This window comes from Solea senegalensis, linkage group LG6, assembly GCF_019176455.1.
Source record: "Solea senegalensis isolate Sse05_10M linkage group LG6, IFAPA_SoseM_1, whole genome shotgun sequence".
Classification (NCBI taxonomy): domain Eukaryota; kingdom Metazoa; phylum Chordata; class Actinopteri; order Pleuronectiformes; family Soleidae; genus Solea; species Solea senegalensis.
The window spans coordinates 20,318,140-20,340,780 of record NC_058026.1 but is presented as its reverse complement, the minus strand read 5'-3'; the positions used below and the strand labels follow the sequence as shown (position 1 = coordinate 20,340,780).

At 40.1% G+C, this 22,641-nt stretch overlaps 1 protein-coding gene across 2 annotated transcripts in view; it reads left to right on the top strand.

Annotated features, from left to right (window-relative positions):
* Nucleotides 1-22,641, top strand: part of LOC122771517 (collagen alpha-1(XI) chain-like) — a 45,802-nt gene extending 23,161 nt beyond the window's left edge. For both annotated transcript variants that reach the window (XM_044029137.1, XM_044029138.1), the window contains 53 exons: nucleotides 738-794; nucleotides 1,449-1,502; nucleotides 1,622-1,675; nucleotides 1,845-1,898; nucleotides 3,044-3,097; nucleotides 3,187-3,240; nucleotides 3,319-3,363; nucleotides 4,452-4,505; nucleotides 5,334-5,378; nucleotides 5,459-5,512; nucleotides 5,616-5,660; nucleotides 5,757-5,810; nucleotides 5,945-5,989; nucleotides 6,098-6,151; nucleotides 6,816-6,860; nucleotides 6,956-7,117; nucleotides 7,213-7,266; nucleotides 7,366-7,419; nucleotides 7,512-7,556; nucleotides 9,297-9,350; nucleotides 9,466-9,510; nucleotides 9,596-9,649; nucleotides 10,396-10,449; nucleotides 10,803-10,856; nucleotides 10,943-11,050; nucleotides 11,146-11,235; nucleotides 11,325-11,378; nucleotides 11,643-11,750; nucleotides 12,006-12,113; nucleotides 12,212-12,265; nucleotides 12,375-12,428; nucleotides 13,420-13,527; nucleotides 13,618-13,671; nucleotides 13,753-13,806; nucleotides 13,895-13,948; nucleotides 14,377-14,430; nucleotides 14,544-14,651; nucleotides 14,878-14,931; nucleotides 16,097-16,150; nucleotides 16,282-16,335; nucleotides 16,487-16,540; nucleotides 16,623-16,730; nucleotides 16,812-16,865; nucleotides 17,536-17,589; nucleotides 17,836-17,943; nucleotides 18,078-18,131; nucleotides 18,292-18,327; nucleotides 18,415-18,468; nucleotides 19,767-20,097; nucleotides 20,300-20,412; nucleotides 20,700-20,768; nucleotides 21,057-21,290; nucleotides 21,383-22,641. In XM_044029137.1, coding sequence (XP_043885072.1) covers nucleotides 738-794; nucleotides 1,449-1,502; nucleotides 1,622-1,675; nucleotides 1,845-1,898; nucleotides 3,044-3,097; nucleotides 3,187-3,240; nucleotides 3,319-3,363; nucleotides 4,452-4,505; nucleotides 5,334-5,378; nucleotides 5,459-5,512; nucleotides 5,616-5,660; nucleotides 5,757-5,810; nucleotides 5,945-5,989; nucleotides 6,098-6,151; nucleotides 6,816-6,860; nucleotides 6,956-7,117; nucleotides 7,213-7,266; nucleotides 7,366-7,419; nucleotides 7,512-7,556; nucleotides 9,297-9,350; nucleotides 9,466-9,510; nucleotides 9,596-9,649; nucleotides 10,396-10,449; nucleotides 10,803-10,856; nucleotides 10,943-11,050; nucleotides 11,146-11,235; nucleotides 11,325-11,378; nucleotides 11,643-11,750; nucleotides 12,006-12,113; nucleotides 12,212-12,265; nucleotides 12,375-12,428; nucleotides 13,420-13,527; nucleotides 13,618-13,671; nucleotides 13,753-13,806; nucleotides 13,895-13,948; nucleotides 14,377-14,430; nucleotides 14,544-14,651; nucleotides 14,878-14,931; nucleotides 16,097-16,150; nucleotides 16,282-16,335; nucleotides 16,487-16,540; nucleotides 16,623-16,730; nucleotides 16,812-16,865; nucleotides 17,536-17,589; nucleotides 17,836-17,943; nucleotides 18,078-18,131; nucleotides 18,292-18,327; nucleotides 18,415-18,468; nucleotides 19,767-20,097; nucleotides 20,300-20,412; nucleotides 20,700-20,768; nucleotides 21,057-21,290; nucleotides 21,383-21,529 — 3,930 coding nt within the window. In that variant the 3' untranslated portion in view covers nucleotides 21,530-22,641. The remainder of the gene's footprint in view (nucleotides 1-737; nucleotides 795-1,448; nucleotides 1,503-1,621; nucleotides 1,676-1,844; nucleotides 1,899-3,043; nucleotides 3,098-3,186; nucleotides 3,241-3,318; nucleotides 3,364-4,451; nucleotides 4,506-5,333; nucleotides 5,379-5,458; nucleotides 5,513-5,615; nucleotides 5,661-5,756; nucleotides 5,811-5,944; nucleotides 5,990-6,097; nucleotides 6,152-6,815; nucleotides 6,861-6,955; nucleotides 7,118-7,212; nucleotides 7,267-7,365; nucleotides 7,420-7,511; nucleotides 7,557-9,296; nucleotides 9,351-9,465; nucleotides 9,511-9,595; nucleotides 9,650-10,395; nucleotides 10,450-10,802; nucleotides 10,857-10,942; nucleotides 11,051-11,145; nucleotides 11,236-11,324; nucleotides 11,379-11,642; nucleotides 11,751-12,005; nucleotides 12,114-12,211; nucleotides 12,266-12,374; nucleotides 12,429-13,419; nucleotides 13,528-13,617; nucleotides 13,672-13,752; nucleotides 13,807-13,894; nucleotides 13,949-14,376; nucleotides 14,431-14,543; nucleotides 14,652-14,877; nucleotides 14,932-16,096; nucleotides 16,151-16,281; nucleotides 16,336-16,486; nucleotides 16,541-16,622; nucleotides 16,731-16,811; nucleotides 16,866-17,535; nucleotides 17,590-17,835; nucleotides 17,944-18,077; nucleotides 18,132-18,291; nucleotides 18,328-18,414; nucleotides 18,469-19,766; nucleotides 20,098-20,299; nucleotides 20,413-20,699; nucleotides 20,769-21,056; nucleotides 21,291-21,382) is intronic.

Genomic DNA, 22,641 nt, shown 5'->3' with positions numbered 1-22,641 from the left:
TCTGCAGAATGTTATTATTATTACAACAACAACAATAATGATGATAATAATAATAATAATTGTCATACTACTACTACTAATAATAATAAATTATTTAGTATATCTTTACCACAGATGAATCTCACAAAGTGCTCCACAAAAATATAACTTAAACATGTGAACTAAGGTGTCAACCAATATTGTTTTTTCAGGGCCAATAACCATAATCATTAACCGTAGTTAATGAGACGATAACTAATATTTGGGACTTATATACATTTACAGCAGCAATGAAAATCTCTGTCATACTTGTTATTGCAGAGTAAATGTTGATGTGTAAACTGTCCTCCAAACTGTCGCCTGTTGGTAACACATTCAAATAAGCAGTCAGAGACTCCACGATATTGTCAGCTAACGTTACATATCACATGTGAAAACATCATCTCATTGGAATGAGTATTGTTAGTAATAAAATAATGTAACTAAGTAAGATAAGCCGCATGGAGGCTCAACTAAGTCCCTGTTGCTACATCACATTATTAACACGTTATTACACATTATCATCATCAGCTGCTTTACCTTCAGTCCTCAGCAACAGTCCACCCTCCGCCTAAACTCTAATCTCAAACAGATTCAAGTATAGAACATAAAATCAGAAAGGCCAAAAACACAAGCAAACTGACACAGATACACAACATAAACAGACTCTAACACACTTGATAAAACACTTTTTTGTGTCTTTCTTTGCCCTCTTCCAGCTAGCCATGAAGGGACCTCCAGGACCTCTCGGCCTCAGAGGAAGACCTGGACCACTGGTGGGTGGGATCACATCATTTTGTCCTTTTGGTGTGTACAGTACACGCCTACAGCCTGATTTTCTCCTAAAAGCTTTTATTTCATTTTATCGTCTTGATTTATTTATTTATACGGACAACACATGGTACTCAGTGTTTTAGTAAATATGCCAACATTGGTCAGCTGGCTAATTTCAGCTATGGAACGATGTTTTGATGTCTAGTGAATCCTGTGGCCAAATGTTTTTGAGAGCCATCTGGATGATACAATTAAAATAACAGACAAAAACAACAAAATACCACCGAAGACACATGGAAACCGGTAAAAGAATAAGCCATGATAGGTTCCGGGTCATCAATCATTTCTAAGGGTTGGTTCAGTAAAGTGTGATGATGTGATGTGATAGAATTCCCATGCAACCCTAATCTTACTGGATAATATAATTAAACTCTCTAACACTATGAAAACAACGTACAGTTAAGAGTCACCTGCTCCAACACACCTGTTTGTAATGGTTAGTTCAACACACATACTGTGCCGTTTCATATTTTTGGTTCAGAAATTACCCTAAAAACAGGTGGAGTGCTGTGGAAACAAAAGCTGTTCATTCACACGTGTATAGACAGTTGTTCTGACATGTTTGGAAAAGTAAATGTTGTGAATATTTTTCTCAGGGTGAACCAGGTCCTACTGGGCTGAAGGGGAGCAGTGGAGAAATGGGGCCACCGGTAAGTTTGCTGCTTGTAGTGTTAACACACTGAGCACTTCACCTTCTTGTATAACGCTGGAACTCACTAAACCAGCTGGACTGTCATCTGCTTCCTCACGGTCATTTTTCTTCCTACAGGGTCCTTCGGGACTGTCAGGTATTCCAGGACAGAACGGGCGACCTGGGAAACGGGTGAGCTTTTTTTTTAATTTTCCAAAATAAAAATCATCTTCTAATCTTCAATCTGTTCTCATGAAACAGAATGACCATGGATATATAGTGTTTCCTCATCAAGATTAATACTATGCAAGTGTGAAATCTACTGTGTGTAACCATGCGTTTGTGTGTATGTGTTTATTAGGGCCGGGCAGGTACAGATGGGGGCCGTGGTGCAATAGGAGAAACTGGAGCAAAGGTGAAGAAAAACTGATGTCACACTGACTATGTTTACACTGACAAATATGTTCCTGATTAAATAAATAGAATAATACAGTGACATTACGTGAGCACTAATCAGATTAGGACAGGAGAAATATTCCGATCTCAGTCACATTATGTAGATATTAAAGGTGTGGTGTGTAAGAATTAGTGATATAATACCAAGACTGTAGATTTAAACAACAAAAGGACTCTTCTGCTCACACACGGGATAATCAGGAAACTACGGTGGCCTTCACATATCCTTATGTTTGCACAGTAAGCTTCTGTTTCAAAAAGCAAAACACATACTCTGGTTTGTCTTTTTGGGAGAAGAAACAAATCATTTATTATTTTAAAATGATTTTGTACAAATATAAACAAACCAATTGGTAGTTTATTACATTTCTGCCAATAAACACTCCTGAGTGTTACACAATGACTGAGTTGTCATGGTCCATGGTTTCTTTATTATCACATATTGTACAACCAGCAATAACCACTTCCATTCAAAGCATACAATGGTGAATAGCTCTATGGTCACTATGGGTCTTGTCAGTGATTGTTAAATCCCATTGGACTTTTCACAGCAGTGGATGTGATGTCGACGTGAGTCGTCATCGAACTTTGCTCTGTAAATGAAAAACAGAAATATGGATGGAATATTTTATTAGTAAACACTGTCACAGTTTGCTTACTGGCTCACTTTACATCGCAGTACAGTAACAATATGTCATAAGCATGGTGCTGGTATGGCAGTTATGGTAATAGTGTTATATTAGTGGTAATAGTGTATAATTTTTATTGTAATCAAGTAAAAATTAGTAGTAAGAATGCAAAATGTGTGTTGGACATAATGGAGGATGAATTTTATCTTTATAATATGGTAATTATTGATTTTTCATGTGCAGGTATTACATTGATAGCACTGATAATAATTCTCATCACCAAGTTATTGGCTGAATATGACATTTGAAATAACACGTTATTGCTGTAATATTATCTCTTCATTACTACACAATTACCATTAGAGTTTTATTATTTTATTTACCATACTATTACCATTGTGTTAATGCACTGTCATGTAAAGTGTTCCCATCGTGTTAAATGTTAACACATCCTTCTATTTATCCAAATAATCAGGGGGATCGAGGTTTTGACGGCTTGCCTGGTCTCCCCGGAGACAAAGGACATAAAGTAAGTAATGAAAGTAAGCCTTTTAAATTGGTGAGGGGTGTTAAGATGATGAAACCAGGTGCTAAATTTTGTGTGTGTTTCTTTTCTAGGGGGACAGGGGAAAACCAGGTCCTTCAGGTCCTTCGGGAGAACCAGGAGAAAAGGTCACAATGGTGTTAAGTATTCCTATTTATCCAGGATGATGATCCTGTATCTAATGTTTTGTGTTTTTTTAATTAAAGGGTTCTGAGGGGCCATCTGGACCAAGAGGACAGCCAGGTGATGCTGTGAGTGTTTGCACCCACAGACACACCCACAGACACATGTGGAAAATGTGTGACAAGTCTGGTTATAGAGGAGTTTTTTAAAGTCTGAGAAAACAACCTTGATGTTGCTGTCAGGGTACAACAGTCTGGATTATGAAATTGGGTCATGGTTTTTGAGAGATGTTGGCATTTAAGTTGCATAACAAGAAATGTCAGGTCAAATGTTTTGTAGGTGCGATCCATCACATCAGGAAAACACTGCACTCGCTTCTTTCTCTCACCCAACTATGTGGAAGTGCAGTATTAAATTAACTACCACTTTAATTTCATGATTAATCAACTCCAGGCGCCAAGTGTGTTATTGTAAAAAACAGTTCATATTTTATAGCTCCCTTTGCCTTCAATATACCAAGTGCCTCTATACTTATAAGGTCTCTCTAACTACCATTTGCTGTGTTTCCATCATGATTGGGTCGAATTTGGTACAGTACGGTATGGTTTGGAATGGTAAAACCCTGGGTATGACTTGCGTTTCGACTGAGAACATTATTTTTAATTGGTGGGCGGGGTGTGGGCTGTGTCCGATGGCTGAGTCAGTGAGATACGTAGCGTGACGCCATACCGGTGTGACGGCAACATCGAATGCAACACAACAGACAACAATGGAGGACATCAGCAGCTCTTTTTTTCCTGCTCAGTTTGTGCTATTTGAAATAACCTTGACTTACATGCAATATTTACATCGGTCGTAGGAGAGTGACCTTTTTTCTGTCACCCAATCATCTGACCTTTCCCAAGGGAAGGGTGCCATAAAATGGAAAGGTAGGGGCTGGTTATTTTGGTACTAATCCAAAAATACGGACCGTATTGTACCAAACTGAACCGTTCCGGAAACCAGAACCAGGCCACTAACCCAATTTTTAATCATAATCCCAAAAACAAATCTCCATCTTCCAGTAAGCCTGATTAAGTTATTTTGATTTCCAACAATGTTACACTACTAGGATCTGTTACTCAAATTGGTTTACACAAAGAAGAGTATGAGAGCACACACACACACTAACGTTTTATTATATGTTATTGTATAGTAACTATGATGTGTGTTTTAGGGCTCCAGAGGTCTGACTGGTCCCAGAGGTCGTCCCGGTCCCCCAGGCCAGCCCGTGAGTGTGAACTTTACACTTCTGTATACATACCACCTCTGCACACACTTGGACACACACACACACACACAACATTCACAGTCACACAAACATAAATCTCAACAAGTAGCAGCAATGAAAGACATCAGATAATTATCCATCTGTCTTGTCTTTGTGTTTATCCATGGAGCAAAAACAAAGCTCTTCTCAACCTCAACATGTGGTGTCAGGATTTGATAACTCCACCTGATAACGCTTAATCACAAATCTTATTTTATTTCACCCTTTGTCAAACATAGTAATTCTTATCTCCACTGACAAAATGCCAAATACACACAAACATCTACAAACACCTCAAGCGGATTCCTTCTTGTTTGTATCATTTACGTTTGCACTTGCAGCAACGCAAGTTTGCACTTGTTAACACAATGAGGAAAAGGGTTGCTTTTTTATTTGTTTAAATTACACATTTATGCTTGCTGCTGGTTAATCACTCATTAAACAGCTAAAGTAAGGATTACAGCCAAATGAGTGTGGAGGCTGATCATTTTTGTTTTCGCTCATTTATAGTTCCAGCTGGCTCTTATAACAAGCCTCGGGGAAATATCTGTTAAAGATGGAAGGCAGCGAATCTCCTTCTAATGTATTTTCTCTTTAGTCCAACAAGGAAAACAGACAGAAAACAAAATCCACATTGAGAAAAGAATACATGCTTTTGTGTTTTACCAGTGTCCTTTTAATGGTCACATTGAAAAGCCACATAAATGGAGGCCACATAAGTGCACTCAAGGACGCAGAAGAAAGAAAATGAATCCCTTTCATTAACTGCCTTCCTCTGTCTCCTCACAGGGGATTCGAGGAATTGATGGGGTCCAAGGCTCAAAGGGAAACATAGTGAGTATAATAAAGGAAGGAGACAGTTAAGCCTGATGACAAATCAAACAACATGATGTAAATTCCTATTTTTTCCACAGGGACCAGCCGGAGACATCGGAGCACCTGGGCAGCAAGGCAACCCTGGAATTGTGGTTCGAGCAGAGCACAGATACTCACAAAAATAAACCAACTGCACATTATATTACATTATATAAGTGAATACAGAGTCAAACTAATGTTGTACTCTTCCCTCAGGGCTTTCCTGGTCCCCAGGGTTTAGTGGGGCTGCCAGGAGACAAGGTAAGACACCTTTTGTTTATATTTCCTCAAGCAGGAAGAGGTGCAGCGGTGATAATTGACTGTTTTTTTGTGTTTTGTTTTGTTTTTGTCTGCCAGGGGCCTCAAGGGAAGAAAGGCGTGCAGGGCTTACCTGGAAACGATGGGCCCTCTGTAAGCACTTTTTATTTGCATTTCCTCATTTTTGCAGCGACCCCTGTTGACTTAGTGCACTCTGTAGCCTCCTAATCTCTACCCTTAAAATCACAACTTTATTCCTCACTGCTTTAATTCCTTTTTGTCAACAGGGTCATCCTGGAAGGGAAGGCACCCCAGGTGAAAAAGGACTGCCGGTAAGTCAGTGTATCATTGTGTCTGTGTTTGCTGCAGTGTAAACAGTTTGCTGCTCTTGTTTAAGTAGTTGAGTAGTCATCACAATGTGTACTTGTTTTCATTTATAGGGTCCTTCAGGAGTCCAGGGGCCTGTTGGATATCCTGGACAACGAGGAGTTAAGGTAAAAAATGTTTATCTGTGACATGGAACACTGCTTATCAGGGATTTTGGGATTAAGGCTTTTTACCCATTACTTGTAAATATTGCAGACTATCTCACAGGACACACTATGAAAGGTAATACATTTTTCATCAATTTGTCTCTCCGACCTATCCCCTAAAGGGACGCGGGGCACACTCTGCCTGAAGTGACCTGTGATTGGTCAAAATCTCCTGTCATGGGCCAAATTTCCCCAAAGGCTTGAAACAGAGCCAAAGAGGAGCAGAAAACTTGATCTCCATTACTGGATTGGCATTACACTTAAAGGTTATCTGGGAGTTATTGCTCAGTAACACCAAACATATTTGAACTCTAGAAATCTAAAAAGCATGCCATTGTTTAAAATGGAGCAGATGGTATCTATCAAACAAATGTACCCACATTTAAATCATCATGTTTTATTAGCTGTAACATTCATTTGCTGACTGCAAATGTATCAACTGAGTCTGTATAAGGTCTGACCCACGTGTTTGACCTCCAATTAGATGACCGTGGAGGGTTGGTTAGTGAGTCAGTTAGTAAGTTAGTAGTTAGTAACCTCATACTCTTGTTATAATTAACCACTAATGCTGTATGATGTGTTTTGTTTTTGATTCCAGTGTTGTGTGTCTCCTCTTGTTTGACAGGGAGCTGATGGAGTCAGAGGATTAAAGGGAAGCAAAGGCGAAAAGGTGAGAAAGTCAGAAAAGTGCCACAGTCAGGATCAGTTTTTTTTCACCTTAATATGTTATATCTGTATTAACTGTCTTTCCTGCTGTCTCTGCAGGGTGAGGACGGTTTCCCAGGAGCCAAGGGGGAGATGGGAGCAAAGGGAGACACCGGAGACAATGGAGCCACAGGTGGACGAGGAGAAGATGGACCTGAGGGACCCAAAGGACAGTTGGGTCCTCAAGGAGAAGCTGGCCCTTCTGGTACTTCTGGAGAGAAGGTATAAAGCAATACTAGCATGTAAAAGGCTAATTTATGAAAAAAATAAAACTCCCTCATTTTGCACAATATAAGTAAGATTGTCTTTTTCTTAAGGGGAAACTGGGAGTTCCTGGGCTACCAGGATATCCAGGGCGACTGGGGCCAAAGGTAAAATAAATCTGATCAGTGGTACTTCATTGAATTGATCATTTGGTGAGGGATAGATGCAGCGGTAACGTTCATGTTTGTGGATTTCTCTTCCTCCAGGGTTCAGATGGTTTCCCTGGTGTACTGGGAGGTGTAGGAGAGAAAGGAAAAAAGGTGAGTGGAGGACTTGAAATCATGATGATCTTATTTCAGGAAGTGAGACTTTTTTTTTCAATTTGTGTCTTGTCTGTTATGCTACTATCCAGGGTCCTGCAGGACAACCAGGCGGTGTTGGCCAGAGAGGTCCAAATGTGAGTGCTGTGTCTCAAAACATTCCCCAGGTCACTAGGCCTTGATACAAGTCAGGTTCATTTCCTGACACCATTTCCGCTTTTAATGGCAGGTCAGAGTACTGACATGGAATTGAGGACTGAAAAGTCATTATGTTTTCTGTTTGTCCGTCCCATAGTCTGAGGACAAGCTTTGAAATTTGGGAATCTTCTGCTTTACTGGAGATGCGTGTTCTCTTCTTTATTTGGAGATCATACTAAAGACACATTACACTAACCTCTGCAATGCAATGTTGGAATCACATCTTTTTGGTGACAAGTCTCAGCATAGATGGTGGCGATGATAAAGGTTTTGGTAAACCAGTCTCGATTAGAACAGAGTCTGCTTACAGCAGTAATCATATGAAAATGTTATTCATATAGAGTATTTAACACCAGATTGCAAAGTGTTTTAACAGACAGAGCAGACACAGGACACTTTGGAACAGAAACAAGAGAAACATGATGGCACAGTCACGTGTGTTTCCCCCCTGGGGGAGGAATAAAGTCAATTCAATTATTATCAATTATCAAAATTCTGAATATCCCATGTAATTAATAGAGCAGAAGAGTTGTAAGCTGTCCCAAACAGACGCACACTTCAGTGCATGTCTCCTCAGAAAAGAAAACTCATACAGGAGTTTGTTGCACTGAGCTTTGAGCTCGTTGCCATCCACCTCAATGACTTCATGCTGTAGGTTGTCGGAAACATTAGCTGCTTCCACATTAAAGGGTTTTCACAAATATTCTCAGTCCCGAAACCTCCCCTCAAATGCCTGAAGGAGTTTTCACAATCTCACCAGCATATTTAGATGTCATAGCTTTTGTTCTTGCAAAGTATGAAAATGCACAATCTTAGCCCTTTGTAGTTGTACTTGCCACAGCATGCAAGACTCAAAGTCAACAACTCCTCCCTCATCAAACCTGGCAGTACGCCCATGCATAAAAAGGGCCAGTTGGATGGCATTTGCTATACTAGTCATTTCAACAACTGGACATTTCTTTTGATGTTTTTTACAGTATCTTGTCAAATTAGCAGTAATCTGCTCAGTCCCCATTCTCTTAGACAAACGGATTATACCAAGACACTCAAATTCTCATTCTTTGTAAGGTTTGAGTTCCTTTGTCCATACCCTGCTTCAAGATTAAGGCTTGGTAGGCAATAATTCAATAACACTCTATATTGCAATATAATTCAGTATCAATATAATATGATACCAATCAATGTGTCTAAACACTGTTCAGACACAACCCAAAACTGTTATTTCAGTTTTGCAAGTGTTTGTTGTTTTCTGTCCATAAAGAAACGAAAGTTTGAATCAAAATCTAATCTTCAATTATCTATCATTTTATTGTAATAATTATTGATATCGGTGTAACTCAACCTTCTTTTTGCAATAACATTTTGGCCATATTGCCAAGGCCTAACTGAGACCACAACAGCTCACACTATAGACACACATGCATGCAAGCATGATTTTTGTTTTTGAGTAAAATGACTTCTGAATTATTGGATGGGTGACATTGGATGTTGATATTGACATACTTTAGACAGGAATTGTGGCAGATCATAGTTTTCCCCTTCATTTCATTTTGTTAATTAAATCAATAACCTAAATGCTAAATTTCATTGAACTGGTTTGAACTACACCTTCTCTCTGGGGTTAGTAAAAGTTCCTGGACATCTAGGATTTGGTCTCAGTCATGTTTCATCTTTGTCAGGGTGCACGAGGTGCCAGAGGGGCGAGAGGACCGACAGGCAAATCAGGAGAAAAGGTCAGCTGATGCTCCTGGCAGCCAATAGTAACACTCAGTCATACATTATCAATGGATGATTACACTTAACACTTTTACTCTCTACGTCTTTTCTGTCTTGCCTACATTCTTGTAGGGCTCCTCTGGACAAGATGGACCCCCAGGATCTCCTGGAGAGAGGGTGAGTTAAACACTGTTGATTTATGATATGGATTGATGAATTGATTAGTCTGATCGATGTTACATGAATGCACTTATTATTTCAGGGACCCCAAGGGCCTCAAGGAAGGAATGGAGAGCCAGGACCTAAAGGATCAGTGGTGCGTGACAAAACATTCACCTTCACAAAATTACACACCACAAATTTATTGACTTCACTGATCAGTCATTTTATAAAAGAAAAAACAAACATGTAATATTATTTTTGATTTTGATTATTGGAAGTATAATTGAAGTAGTAAAATTAATTCATTTTAAATTAGGTTTTATTTAAAAATAGGTATATATATATAATAGCTGCCAAGATTAAAAGAATCCAAGATTAAAAATATTAATATGCATGTCCCCATCCAGTCTTTCAGAAACATTGCTATAAATCACCGTCAGTGACATTTCTTGCTTTTATATTTTAATGGCTGACAGCTCAGGAAATAAAAATAAGGGTGAACTTCTAATTGTTCAGAAGCTGTTTTAACCCCATCACCTTTAACTTAAATTTCCACTGTGTAAGTTTTAGTGGGGTTTATTAGTAGAAATTGAACATACAACCCCAACTATGTTTGTATTACTTTAAATTGTTTTAAAATACCCTTGGAATAAGCTTCTTAGATGTACATAAGGCTTTACAGAGAACGTCATCTTGCGCCGTCATGTTTCTCCAGCAACATAAATCCAGCCTTAGCCGGCATTTTGCATTTTGAAGCTTATCACACAAATGAAAAATTTCTGGAATGCAAAGTAGTTCCCTGACACACCTGGGATAGAGAGCGATGTGTCCCCTGTTTGTTTCAATGTACAGTTTCATCAATATGTGTGTGTGTATGTGTGTGTGCTTTTGTGTTTGTAGGGTCCAGGTGGGAAGGATGGACTACCAGGTCACCCAGGTCAAAGAGGAGAACCGGTGAGTGAATCCATAAGAGGTCTCACACACACACACACACACACGGTTCTTCAGGCAACTCTTCCTCCGAGGACACTGCATTCAATTTCATTCATTTGGACAGCCTAAACAAAGCGTTATCCTTAACCTTAAACTTAACCAGTTAATGCTTAAGCTCAATTTAACCTCACCACAATTCGAAACCTTAGCCCTAAACGTATAACCAGTTCCTCAGAAATGAGGTTCTGCCTCAGTAGGACCAGGTTTTGGTCAGTGACAAGGTCAGTGTTTATGCCAGTGAAGATTCTTTAACAAATCCAAGTAAATACACACACACTGAAAATGCTTTATACACATATTTTCTGTGAGTACAGGGATTCCAAGGGAAGACGGGACCTCCTGGACCCTCAGGTGTTGTGGGCCCACAGGTGAGGTCCTCAATTAGAATCACTCATGCACTATATTACATCTCTTTTCTTATGTTAATGTCTGTATTTGTGTCGTTTGCCTTTAGGGAAAATCAGGAGAATCTGGCCCAACAGGGGACCGAGGTCACCCAGGGGCACCAGGAGTACCTGGAGAGCATGGTTTGCCTGGGGCTGCTGGGAAGGAAGGTGGAAAGGTAGGTTGTGAAAATATTCCCTGTAATTTGACTGGTTGGTGGCATTATATAATATGGAGGCTGGAGTTCTAAATGTATCTTCTTCCTTTCCACAGGGTGACCCAGGTTTACCCGGGATATCGGGGAAGAGTGGACCTACAGGACTAAAGGGGTTCAGGGGGAGCCGAGGAGCACCTGGAGTTATGGTAACTCACAAAACCAATGAAGTGCACAATGAAGAAATGAAGATTATTATTTTTCTGCATATTCTAAATAATATAAATAATCTTTGCAGGGGCCTCCTGGTCTGAAAGGAGGATCAGGACCCACAGGAACGTCAGGAGCCATAGTATGTTACATTCCTGTGTTTAAACACATATTTTGAGTATGCATTAACCTGTTTTTAATTTGCAATGGGAAATATTAGTATTTTCAGTGTCAATTTTGTTACCTTCATATTAAGCTTAATTGGACAATGATCAACTCAGGTCTTTTGAAGCATGATTTAAAACCTGTGTCTTTTTTGAAACCCAAACTCCTTGACTGCCTTAAATGTCTCAGTGCTTGTATTTGCCTAGAAGTACAAGAATAGACATTTACTTTGTGTCCACAGGGTTCAACAGGCGAGAGGGGTCCTCCAGGAGCAGCTGGTGCCATTGGTCAGCCGGGCCGAGCCGGTGCAATTGGACCAGCTGGACCAATGGGAGAGAAGGGGGAACCTGTAAATACATCTGACATTTTTTAAAATGCTTTTTAATTACGTCTTCTCACTAAATTTAATTTGATTTTAGCAGAGTTAAACCAATTTATCAGCTGTGCATAGGTCGCTATTCACTGTCGTCGAAGGGCTGAAAGACTTTAAATTACATCTGTTGTTTAATAAAGATTTCTTTGTGTTTGATGAGTGTATTTCAGTATGGATTGAAAGAAAAAAAATTATTAAATATTTTTTATTTTTTTTACATTTGTGTCTCAGGGAGAGAAGGGTCCTATTGGACCATCAGGTGAGGATGGAGAGCAGGGACCTGGTGGGATGCTTGGAGCTACTGGTCCTGCTGGTCCTCCAGGAGATGATGGGGATAAGGTAATCTATGTCTCTCTGTGAGTGTGAGAGGCAAAGTCAGAGATTGTGTTTGTGATGCGGTAATTAAGCATGTGTCCTCTGTGGATGTTTGTCTTTAGGGAGAGCAGGGAGGTCCAGGACAGAAAGGCAGCAAAGGAGACAAAGGAGAAGCAGTGAGTATACCACTGGAGAAGTACATCTATGTGGATTGCACTCCATAATCAATGGATTTCATCAGATCTTAAACTCTTTCTTTTTCTCTTCCTCTCCCACTCTTCACAGGGTCCCTCAGGCCCCACTGGTACCCAAGGGCCCATCGGTCAGTCAGGTCTCCCAGTGAGTTTGCTCTTCATTTGGTATTTTGAATAGAAGAAGAAAGGAAATGAGTCCCCCAACCCCCCAAACCCTCAGACATCACCTACGGGGTATCTTAAAAAATCAGCGCTGTGAAAATAGAGCCATTTTATAGAGACACAGATGGGCTTTTGCCTCACATCTGGTCTACTTATAGGCGACAGCTGTGTCAGTGTGGCCACAGCTTGCAGTCTGCTTTCTGTAGTGTAGTTCAAAAGATATTACTCATTAAACACAGAATTACTGAGTAACATTATAATTTTTTTGTTTTACATCCCAATGTAAGACCTGCAGAGTGCCTGTAATCATAATTTCTGTCAGTCAATAAGTGAAATCTCATTTGTCCACTCAGTTCTGTAGAAACTGTTACTGTTACTAGATAAACAATGCAGATTTTAGCCATAAAATAAAAAGCTTGCCAAAAAAAAAATCTACAATGCTTAGGTCTATGATATCTTTAGAACGCCTGCCAAATATTCTCACCAAAGGCAGCCTTTTCTGGCTGGAAATTGAAGTCTGTGGAGAGTGCCCTCTCCCACACCAAAGTCGATTGAGAAAATCTGCATTTTTAAGTCATGGTAACACAGGAGCTGCTGGTCTACTGGTAAATCTGAACAAAGAATTTCAAACACAGAAGTCACAAAATATGAACTTAATCATGGAGGCAGGAGTGGAACAACAACTCCTGTGTGCCTTGATGTAAAATTGATGGTTTTCTCTTTTGGACTTTGGTGCAGGGGAGTGAGCGGTTTACGTCGTGAAAAAAAGCTGCCTAACAGCAGGGAAAGGTGGCTAACTTATTCTTAAGATATCAAAGATTTTAGCTGTCATAGATTTTATCAGGTGAGGCTTTTGTTATATAGCTAAAATCTGTTTTCCCTTGTGTCCTTGTGTTGTTGGCTGTGTGCTGCTTTCAGTGTTACAGAAGACCTTTTTAGCTCTGTAGTCCATGTCATTCTCCTCTGTCTCATAGGGTTTGGATGGACAGCCAGGTCCTCGGGGTCAGCAGGGCATGTATGGTCCGAAAGGAGACGAGGGACTCCGTGGATTCAAGGGCTCTACAGGACCATTAGGATTACAGGTGAGATTTTGTTCACAAGTCAGGCTTTTAAACCAATGAATTTGACCTTGGAGCTAGACGTTAATCCTCTAATCATGTGTGTCTTTCAAGGGTATGCCAGGCCTTCCAGGAGAAAAGGGTGAGAGTGGACATGTAGGACTAATGGTGAGCTCACTTACTGGTTAAAGATCCAAGTCATATTTTTCCTTAATTTATCACAAATTAATGAATGATTGTTGGATTTAGGGTCCACCCGGGCAACAAGGACCCACTGGCCCACAAGGACCTGTTGGGGGACAGGTAGGTCTCACAGATACATCTAACCTTCCTTATTTAGTCAATTGCCTGTTTTGATTTTGGAATACATATTGATTTTTGTGCTGGGTAGGGTCCAAATGGTCGCGTTGGAATGGTGGGACAGCCAGGAGTTGTTGGAGAGAAGGTAAAAAATAACTCTCTTATGGCTGAGCAATAAGTCTATAACATTATAAATATTGCATTATAATTTTGTGCAATGGCTGTAGACAAAGTTAAATAAATATCAGTATGATGTTTATGCACTGCACAAACACACTTTGAGATAATGAATTTGAATGTTTAACCTCAGATTTTTCAGTTTGGCAAGAGTTTATTGTTTTTTTGCTGATGAAGAATTTTAAAAGCACAATTTACAAGTTTCTTCAACTTGTAAATCTTCAAGAGCAAAGCATTTATTGTGATAATCATTGATGTCAACTAACTAAATCATTTTATTGTGATGTTCATGGTCATATTGCCAAACCCTAAACTCTATATAATATAGTAATACATTTTAGATACATTTAACAATATTGATTCCAAAATAATGCACTCATTGTGTTTCTTTGTTAGGGGGAGGATGGTGAGGCAGGTGACCCGGGACCAGTTGGTACCCCAGGAAGAGTTGTGAGTCGGTTTTTTATGCCTCTCTTTGATGTATGATCTTCAACTTAGCTTTCTCAATCTTACTTCAATCCTTTTTTTTAACTGCTCTCCTCTGTGTCAATGTTTTACATCAGGGATTAAAAGGAGACCAGGGGGAGAAAGGAGATACAGGTGCTTCAGGAGCACCTGGTCCTCCAGGAGCCAGAGGTCCTACAGGGCAGGATGGAGCCAAGGGCAATGCTGTGAGAAACATGCCCACAAAAACTCATTACAGTCTTCAATACACTACTCTTATACTATGCTGTATAATACAATGCAACACAAAGAGGATGAACAACCACAACACTGGAAGCACTCATATTGCATTCAACAAATAATCAACATTTGTATTTGTAGGGCAGCACATGATTCAAAAGACATTTATGGCTGAAACAGCATCAATAGCTTGAACTCTCCCTCTACCCTCAGGGTCCTATTGGCCTCACTGGAGACCTTGGACAGCAAGGAGAAGCTGGACCCAATGTGAGTAACTAGTCCCTCTACTGTGTCCTCCATTTCTTGCTCCCCTTCAATAATCAAGATTCCTTTATTGTAATATTCCTATTGTGTACATCAATACATAAGAAAACAAATGTCTGTCCTCCTTAAAAGACATGAAATAATATGGCCAATTAAAATCAGATAGCAAGCAAACAAAAGTCATAATTTAAAAGTAGTGTTGATTATTTAAAAGTAGTCAAATGTTCCCAAGTGCATGTCTATAAAATGTTATTCATAAGTGCATTGTCTTTAAGTGTTTGAAGTGCAAATTATGCAAGTGTGACTTGCATAATTTTTGTATTTGTAAGGAGAGGCTGTTTGTGCCGCCATATTGTTTGACGTCATCTTCATTGTCTTTTTTTTTATCTTTCTCATCTTATTATTCTTCTCATTTTCATTCTCATTCCTTGGAGAGTTGTAGAACTGTCTCTCCCAGTGGTCAGAGCAAAGGGTGACCAAAGAGTCATTTATTGGAAACAATGGTTGGAAAATTGTACTACATGTAATGTAATGAAATGTAATGTAATGTATTTTCTATATTGTAGTGCCTTATATATTAATACACAGAGATATTTTACACCATTTTGAGACAAGTCTTTGTGTTTTGGACATGAAAATATTTACTGTGTGCATGAATCCTGGGGGCTACACACACAGTGCCATGTTGAACATTGCATTTCTGCATTAATGTCTAGGTTGTTCTCATTATCTGGTGTCTTGTAAGCCCATAAACACTGAGCTACATGTAGTGGAAATGCTTAAAGTAGATCAGTCACTTAATCTCTTGCTCCCTTCAAGTTTCTTTTTTAGTTTCTTGTGTGGTTATCGTCTCCCCTTGTGTGAGTGAATTCTCCAGAGTTCTCCAGCCTCCTGCCACAGTCCAAATACGTGCAGAGGTTAACTGAACAATCTAAATTGACCATTTGACCAAATGTGAGAGTAAATGGTTGTTTATCTCTATGTTCGCCCTGCCCTGTGTTTTGCCCGCTTTCTGTTTTGGCACCAGCAGCCCCGCGACCCTCATGTGTAGAATAAAGCGTTAGACAATGGTTTGAAGTTCTCATTTTATATTTAAGATGTCTAATCTAACATACAGTTCAAAATCTGCATAGCTTTGTCCTGACAACTTTTTTGTTTCTCTCACCAGGGTGTGGATGGTCTGCCTGGGTCTAAAGGAGACACTGGAGATCCTGGAAAACATGTGCGATCCTCTCTTCTACATTATATTCCACACACTAGGGCATCCATGATATTCCTCTGAATTCACAAGAATGAAATATGCTGCAGCATAAACAGCATTTTGTTATGACTGACCGTGTTCTATCTTCTTAGGGACCACCAGGAGCAACAGGGGAACCCGGACCATCTGGAGCTCCTGGGCGAAGGGTGTGTGATTTAAAATAAAAATAAAAAAAAAAGTAAAGTACGATTATATTTGGAAGTTTTTCTCTTACTGTGTCTTTACATGCATATGTGTGTGTGTGTGTGTGCGTATGTTTGAGAGATTATGTTTAAAATGTTTTAAAATGTTCTTCAGGGACATTTGGGTAAACCAGGAAAGGAAGGAAAAGCAGGCATAAGAGGAGTAAAGGTCAGTAAGTAACAACTTTTTAAATTATAACTTTTGAATCCTAATAGTTTCTGACAGTCACCCTGTTCTCTCTTTGAATCAGGGTGCACCTGGCTTGGAGGGTCCCATCGGGAAAACAGGACCTGTTGGTGCACAGGGGCATCTTGGGAAACCTGGTCCCCAGGGTCTAAGAGGGATTCCTGGCCCTGCAGTAAGTTATTGTAATGAATTTGCATTACAAATCATAGAAGTACAAAAAAAGTTAATCTCTGTCATTTTGTCTTTCTCTCAGGGCGAGCAGGGTTTAAACGGACCACCTGGTCAGACAGGACCACCAGGTCCCATGGTAAGATAACACATCAAATATCAGTCTTTGAAGTCTTTTCAAGGACATCACAGAGAAGAAATGGCAACATTTTCCAACTGGTATTGTTATTATATAAGAATTCTTTTATATACAATCAGCAACAACAATAAAGTGGATAAAGTGAGTTCATAAATACGGAAGTGCAAAGTTTAAACCACAAAAGTGCAGAAAACACAACCCGGCTTTTTTCCAATTTAGACACAATTTAGAAAATCACAGTTGTACAGAGTGGACGGGGGAGAGGTTCTCTATACAACAGGTTTATGGTGACATGGGGAAACACTGTATGCTTGCTTTTTTCTCAGCAAGTAAGCATATATATATGTATATATTTACCAACATTTCAGACTATTTCTTTGAGAGAAGAGCCAAAGGGCGAGTTTATTTAAGGTATGACAGAAGTTGGGTTTCTTTTGCCATAAGAATAAAAGAGGAATACCCTCTATTTATGTTTTTAATGTATTATTGCACATAATAGCAATAACAAGAAATGCAACTATATTTGTAGTCCATTAAAAACATGTAACAATGAAAGACATCCGGGGGTTTGTCTGTGATTTTTTGAGTCGAGACATCATCAGGTGCATGTCTCTAAGTGGTTTTATGTGCACAATTTTTGTTTAACCTCATCATAACTTCGTCCTCTCAGGGTCCGCCAGGGTTACCAGGATTGAAGGGAGACCCCGGCAGAAAGGGAGACAAGGTACACACAATTCTGTTCACACTTAAACGTTTACCCATGAATTACCAGCATTTTTTTCTATTAAGGAGCAGTTTATGTCAAATCACAATATACTCTTCAATGAACAGCAGCGCACACAGAAACTATTTTGGATAAACAGGAAGTCATTGAGATCACCAGAGATTGAGATCACCTGGTGATGATAAATCTCTGCCGTGCGCGGCCTGCCGCAGAAGCTACCATTGACTATTTGTGACATTGTTGCAGGGTCATGGCGGTCTCATTGGTCTGATAGGGCCACCAGGAGACATTGGAGAGAAAGGTGACAGAGGACTGCCAGGAACTCAAGGACTGCCGGGTCCAAAAGGAGATGAGGTGTGACAAACATCCACACGCACTGAAGCAATAATCAGGCAAACCTGTCACTTGAAAGCAGTTTTGCTTCAGCTTTGATTGTCATTATCTGACGGATTTTGTGTGTGTGTGTGTGTGTGTATATTTAATATCAGGGTCCAGTTGGTCCAGCAGGTCCCTTCGGTCCCCCTGGTCCCACGGGTCTCTCTGTAAGCACACAGGATTCTGTTGACACTACATGATCTACAAATATACAGCACCACCTGGAAGCATGGAGTGTGCTGAGATTGCTTTCTTACGGTCTCTGTTGTCTCCTGTCTCTCTCTTTCTCTCTCTCTCTCTCTCTCTCTGTATCTCTCTGTCTCTCAGGGTACCATTGGGCTAAAAGGCTCTAAAGGAAACCAGGTAATTGTGATGCTCATTTTGATCATTGAATGCTTTAACATTAAGTCTCTCTCCAAACCCTAACTGTGTGTCTATCTGTGTGTTAAGGGTCCTATTGGTCCCAGAGGAGACATTGGACCTGCCGGGCCTCCAGGTCCACCAGTGAGTTCTGTTTAAAATCTATGATGGTCAGCCAGTGTGTTTGACAGCCGTTGACTCTTATAGGCAAAGATGGATTTATGGCTGATTCAGCATCGGTAGATGAGAGAGATCACTGTGATTGGCTGTTCAGTCTCAGCCAATCTGAAAGGGGAAATGGCAAAGCAAGCAAATGTCTCCACGCCAAGAAGGCACACAACAACAAGCTCATACACATCGACCCTCTTCAATAAGTTCCCCAATTTAATTTGGACGTAAATAAATACAAGGACATTAAGTGACTGTGCCATCACACGTCCATCTATCTGTGTGATGACCAAACATAATGCTGAATATGTGCCACCTGCTGCCAAACAATTCATCTAGTTACCCTTTTTAATGACACATCATAGACTGTATATAAAAATGGTCGTAGTCTTTTGGTTTGAACTGTGAAACCCAGGAAGTAGGATAGAAATAGCAGAATGCTTGAATGCAAGTCTACGAGAAAATGAGCCTGCTTCAAACTTGATTTATAATGTCAGAAAACTTTCTGAGGATTTAATGGTCTCAGTCTCTTTTTCAATCGAGCTCCAGACACCACAAGACTCTGTTTGATTACACTGCCATGTTGGCAGGAAAAGCTGCAAAAATGAATGGTGCCAGTGGTCATTTTGGAGCCATCAGAGCTCACTGGGCACTTTAACCCCACTGAGATTGAGTAATAATCAAACTGAACATAACGGACACTTATAATGCTGCCAGAATAATATTATTCTAGACCTGCAGTAACCCGACATCTCTAACTTTCTGATAAACTTTCCCTTGTGAAGGCTTACACATCGCAAGTGTGTGAAATGTGTGTAAAATAAACAAGATATTCATATTCATATTCCTGATTTGAAGTCATCACTAGTGGAATCCATTGCCTGTGGTTTTCCATCACTTCTTTGCTTCTCACTTAGATGCAATAATAGGTGCCTAGTTGCGGGTAAAGCCTTTAAATAACTCATTTCATAAACTGATGTGACACTAGACTACTTCAATTTTTATACACCTACTGAGAAGAAGAGTTTCCTATTATGCAGATGCAGTGAATCATATTTTCTATTTTCTTGTTAGCTATAGTCGATGCCGTGTGTGTGAGTGCAACTTTTTTCCCTAACACATAACAACTGAGGCACTGTTGTGGTCGGTTGTCGCTCTTTGTCATTGGCTGATCGTCAGGGGTATATTCAGCAACTTCACACACCTCATTAATTCACATTCATCTACATTTGACCACACTCATACCCTTTTTTCTCGCCCTCTCCTCTCATCAGGGACTGGCAGCAGTTGGAATGGACCCTCTGCCAGAGCGAGGAAGAAGAAGGAGGACACACACTTTGGTTGATGGTGCTGCACTTGAACAAGAGGAGGAGGAGGGGGAGGGGGAGGATGCAATAGATGGAGGAGAGGAGGAATGGATGCAGGGTGACCAGGCGGAGCAGGACGGTTGGGCAAAGAATGATGGCCAAGACATGCAGGAGGTGTTTGCATCTCTGTCATCTATGAAAGTGGACGTGGAGGGTCTACGTAACCCACAGGGAACTTACCACAGCCCAGCACGCACTTGCAAGGAGCTGTGGCTCCTCCACCCAGAGCTCCCCAACGGTACTCATCACTCAATCGCTTTTGCATTTCTAGAGTTTTGATTGCAACAGCTGTCTGCATGTTAAAACTCATTTTCTCTCCCCATTTTATGGCTGTAGTTTTTCTGTTCTTTTGAAACCTGTCCAATTTGTCCTGAATTTGAGTTTTTGTCCTCTCTGCCCACCCTCCTCCTCCTCTTCTCCTTCTGTCTCTCTCTCTCCAGGTGAGTACTGGATAGATCCCAACCAGGGCTGCCATCGAGACTCCTTCAAAGTGTTTTGTAACTTCACTGCACAGGGAGAGACATGTCTGTACCCTGATAAGAAGTTTCAGTCGGTAAGTTTACATGCAGAAACACAAAAACATTTACACATTTTAACAGTTTGAGGTCAAAAGGATTTTGATTTTGATGAATGACCCTAAAGGTCCAGTGTGACTCATTTAGGGGAGTAGTTAAACTAAAGGCAACTAAACTTTAAGTTCAGTCTGAAGACCTATTACCTCTCATTCCAGAGGTGTCTTCAGTGCAGAACTGGTTACAACAGAGAGATAACCATGATTACAGTGTTGGGTTAAAATCTAGTTGTTGAAAACGATTTGTTTGTTTGTTTGTTTGCCATCAGGTGAAGTTGGCTGCCTGGAAAGGGGAAAAACATGACACATGGTACAGTAAATTCAGGAAAGGAAAAGAGGTATAGTGTGATGATTCTGCATGCTCTCCATATGCTAACAGTGTTTGTTTTACAAGACAAGGTACATAGAATGTGAAATATCTCATCATACCCACAGGATAATTCATATTAATTCATACGTTTTTGACCTTTCCTCCTGCACAGGCATGAGGTTATTGTGGACAGTTATTGTCTGTAGTGAAATTTTGTCATTAACAATTGGTGCAAACATCGTGTCCACATTTAGTGTGCTTTATTTTGTGTGGAATTACACTGATGCGTAGGTTGTGTTCTGGTGTTTTCTTGCAGTTTTCCTACTCTGGATCAGATGGCATTCCGATCCACACCGTCCAGATGACGTTCCTGAAGCTGCTGAGTGCCACAGCAAAGCAGACATTCACCTACCACTGTCTCAACTCTGCCGCATGGCTGCACACCGCCACCTATGGCCACGAACATGCACTGCGCTTCAGAGGCAGCAGCGGGGAGGAGTTGACGCATGAGAACACACATTACATCAGTGCACTGTACGACGGGTGTCAAGTGAGTGACGCAGACGTGAATCACAAAAAGAGTATGAGCACATACACCTTCACGTATTTTCTGACAGTGCTACTGTTTTTCTCTCCCTGCAGACACGCTCAGGGCAGGAGAGGACTGTGTTGGAATTTGACGCGCCACTGTCCAGTACGCTCCCCATCATCGACGTGGCAGTGTCCGACTTTGGAAATGGGAATCAGAAATTCGGTTTCCAAGTTGGCCCGGTCTGCTACAACGGTTAACTGAGCCGGGGGAGTTTGCAGCAAGAATAATTTAATAGTAAAAAAAAATAGCTGTGGACACTTTTTACATGCAGGGAGAAAACTACTTACAAGACATACATGATGTCATATATTTATAAGTTGATTTACCTACAACAGTATTCCTTCTCAAGTTCGATTCAGATGCACATGAATTCACACATTGCTCACTGGCCTTGTCATAGCTGACTCATATACAGTTTGTTACATTTTTGAATGCTAACTTCTCAGTAACCTTTATGACACAGATTTTTGTTTCTCTCGTTCCTCTTTGGAGGAGGGAGTGGTGCTCTCCGAATCATCCACATCTGTTCACACAATTATCTATGCACTCAATTCCCATTCACACACAAGTCTCCAAACACTATAATCAGTGAATCGTGCTCACAAATATTAACATATTAACACTCTTCAGCCACATTCACCCACCATGTTCTGTCATCATCAAACCTCAATTTGTTTTGTGTTGTTGTTGTGATTTTGTTGTTATAATTATCTGTTATGTGATGTATGTCAGAGTGTAATTCACCGCGGTGCTATTATGACACTCCCTGCAGAGTACTTGCCTTTGTTAAAGGGAACTGGGTCAGTGCATTGTTTTTTTTATACATATATATATATTGTGAAGCCATGTTTTATATTTTTTCAACATAAACAAACTGTGGTATGTGATTGCCTCAGGATCTTTTATTGATTCATCATATCATTGTGTGGAGGAGTGACTAACATATTTTAATAAAAGTACATAATGTACATTTAAGTTAACATGACGAGATGTAGTTTTATTTTTTGACCAGATTGACATACAATGCATAATATTCCATTTTATTTTGACCCACAACCTCGGTTCAGACTCCTGTATAGCAACAGCAAAATGAAATTTTGGCACAAATGTTTGTCTCCAGTGATAATGACTTTTGTGATAACCCCGAGTTTTTGCTCTAATATTTAGGACTACTAGTCTATTGTATATACACAGTCCAACAAATGGCTGCTGATGTATTTTGTGATCCTCTGCCTTCACAAACAATGTGAAAGAGCCAAGACATGAAACCAGGTTTTTCAAATATCATATAAATGGCTTTTTGTGTTCA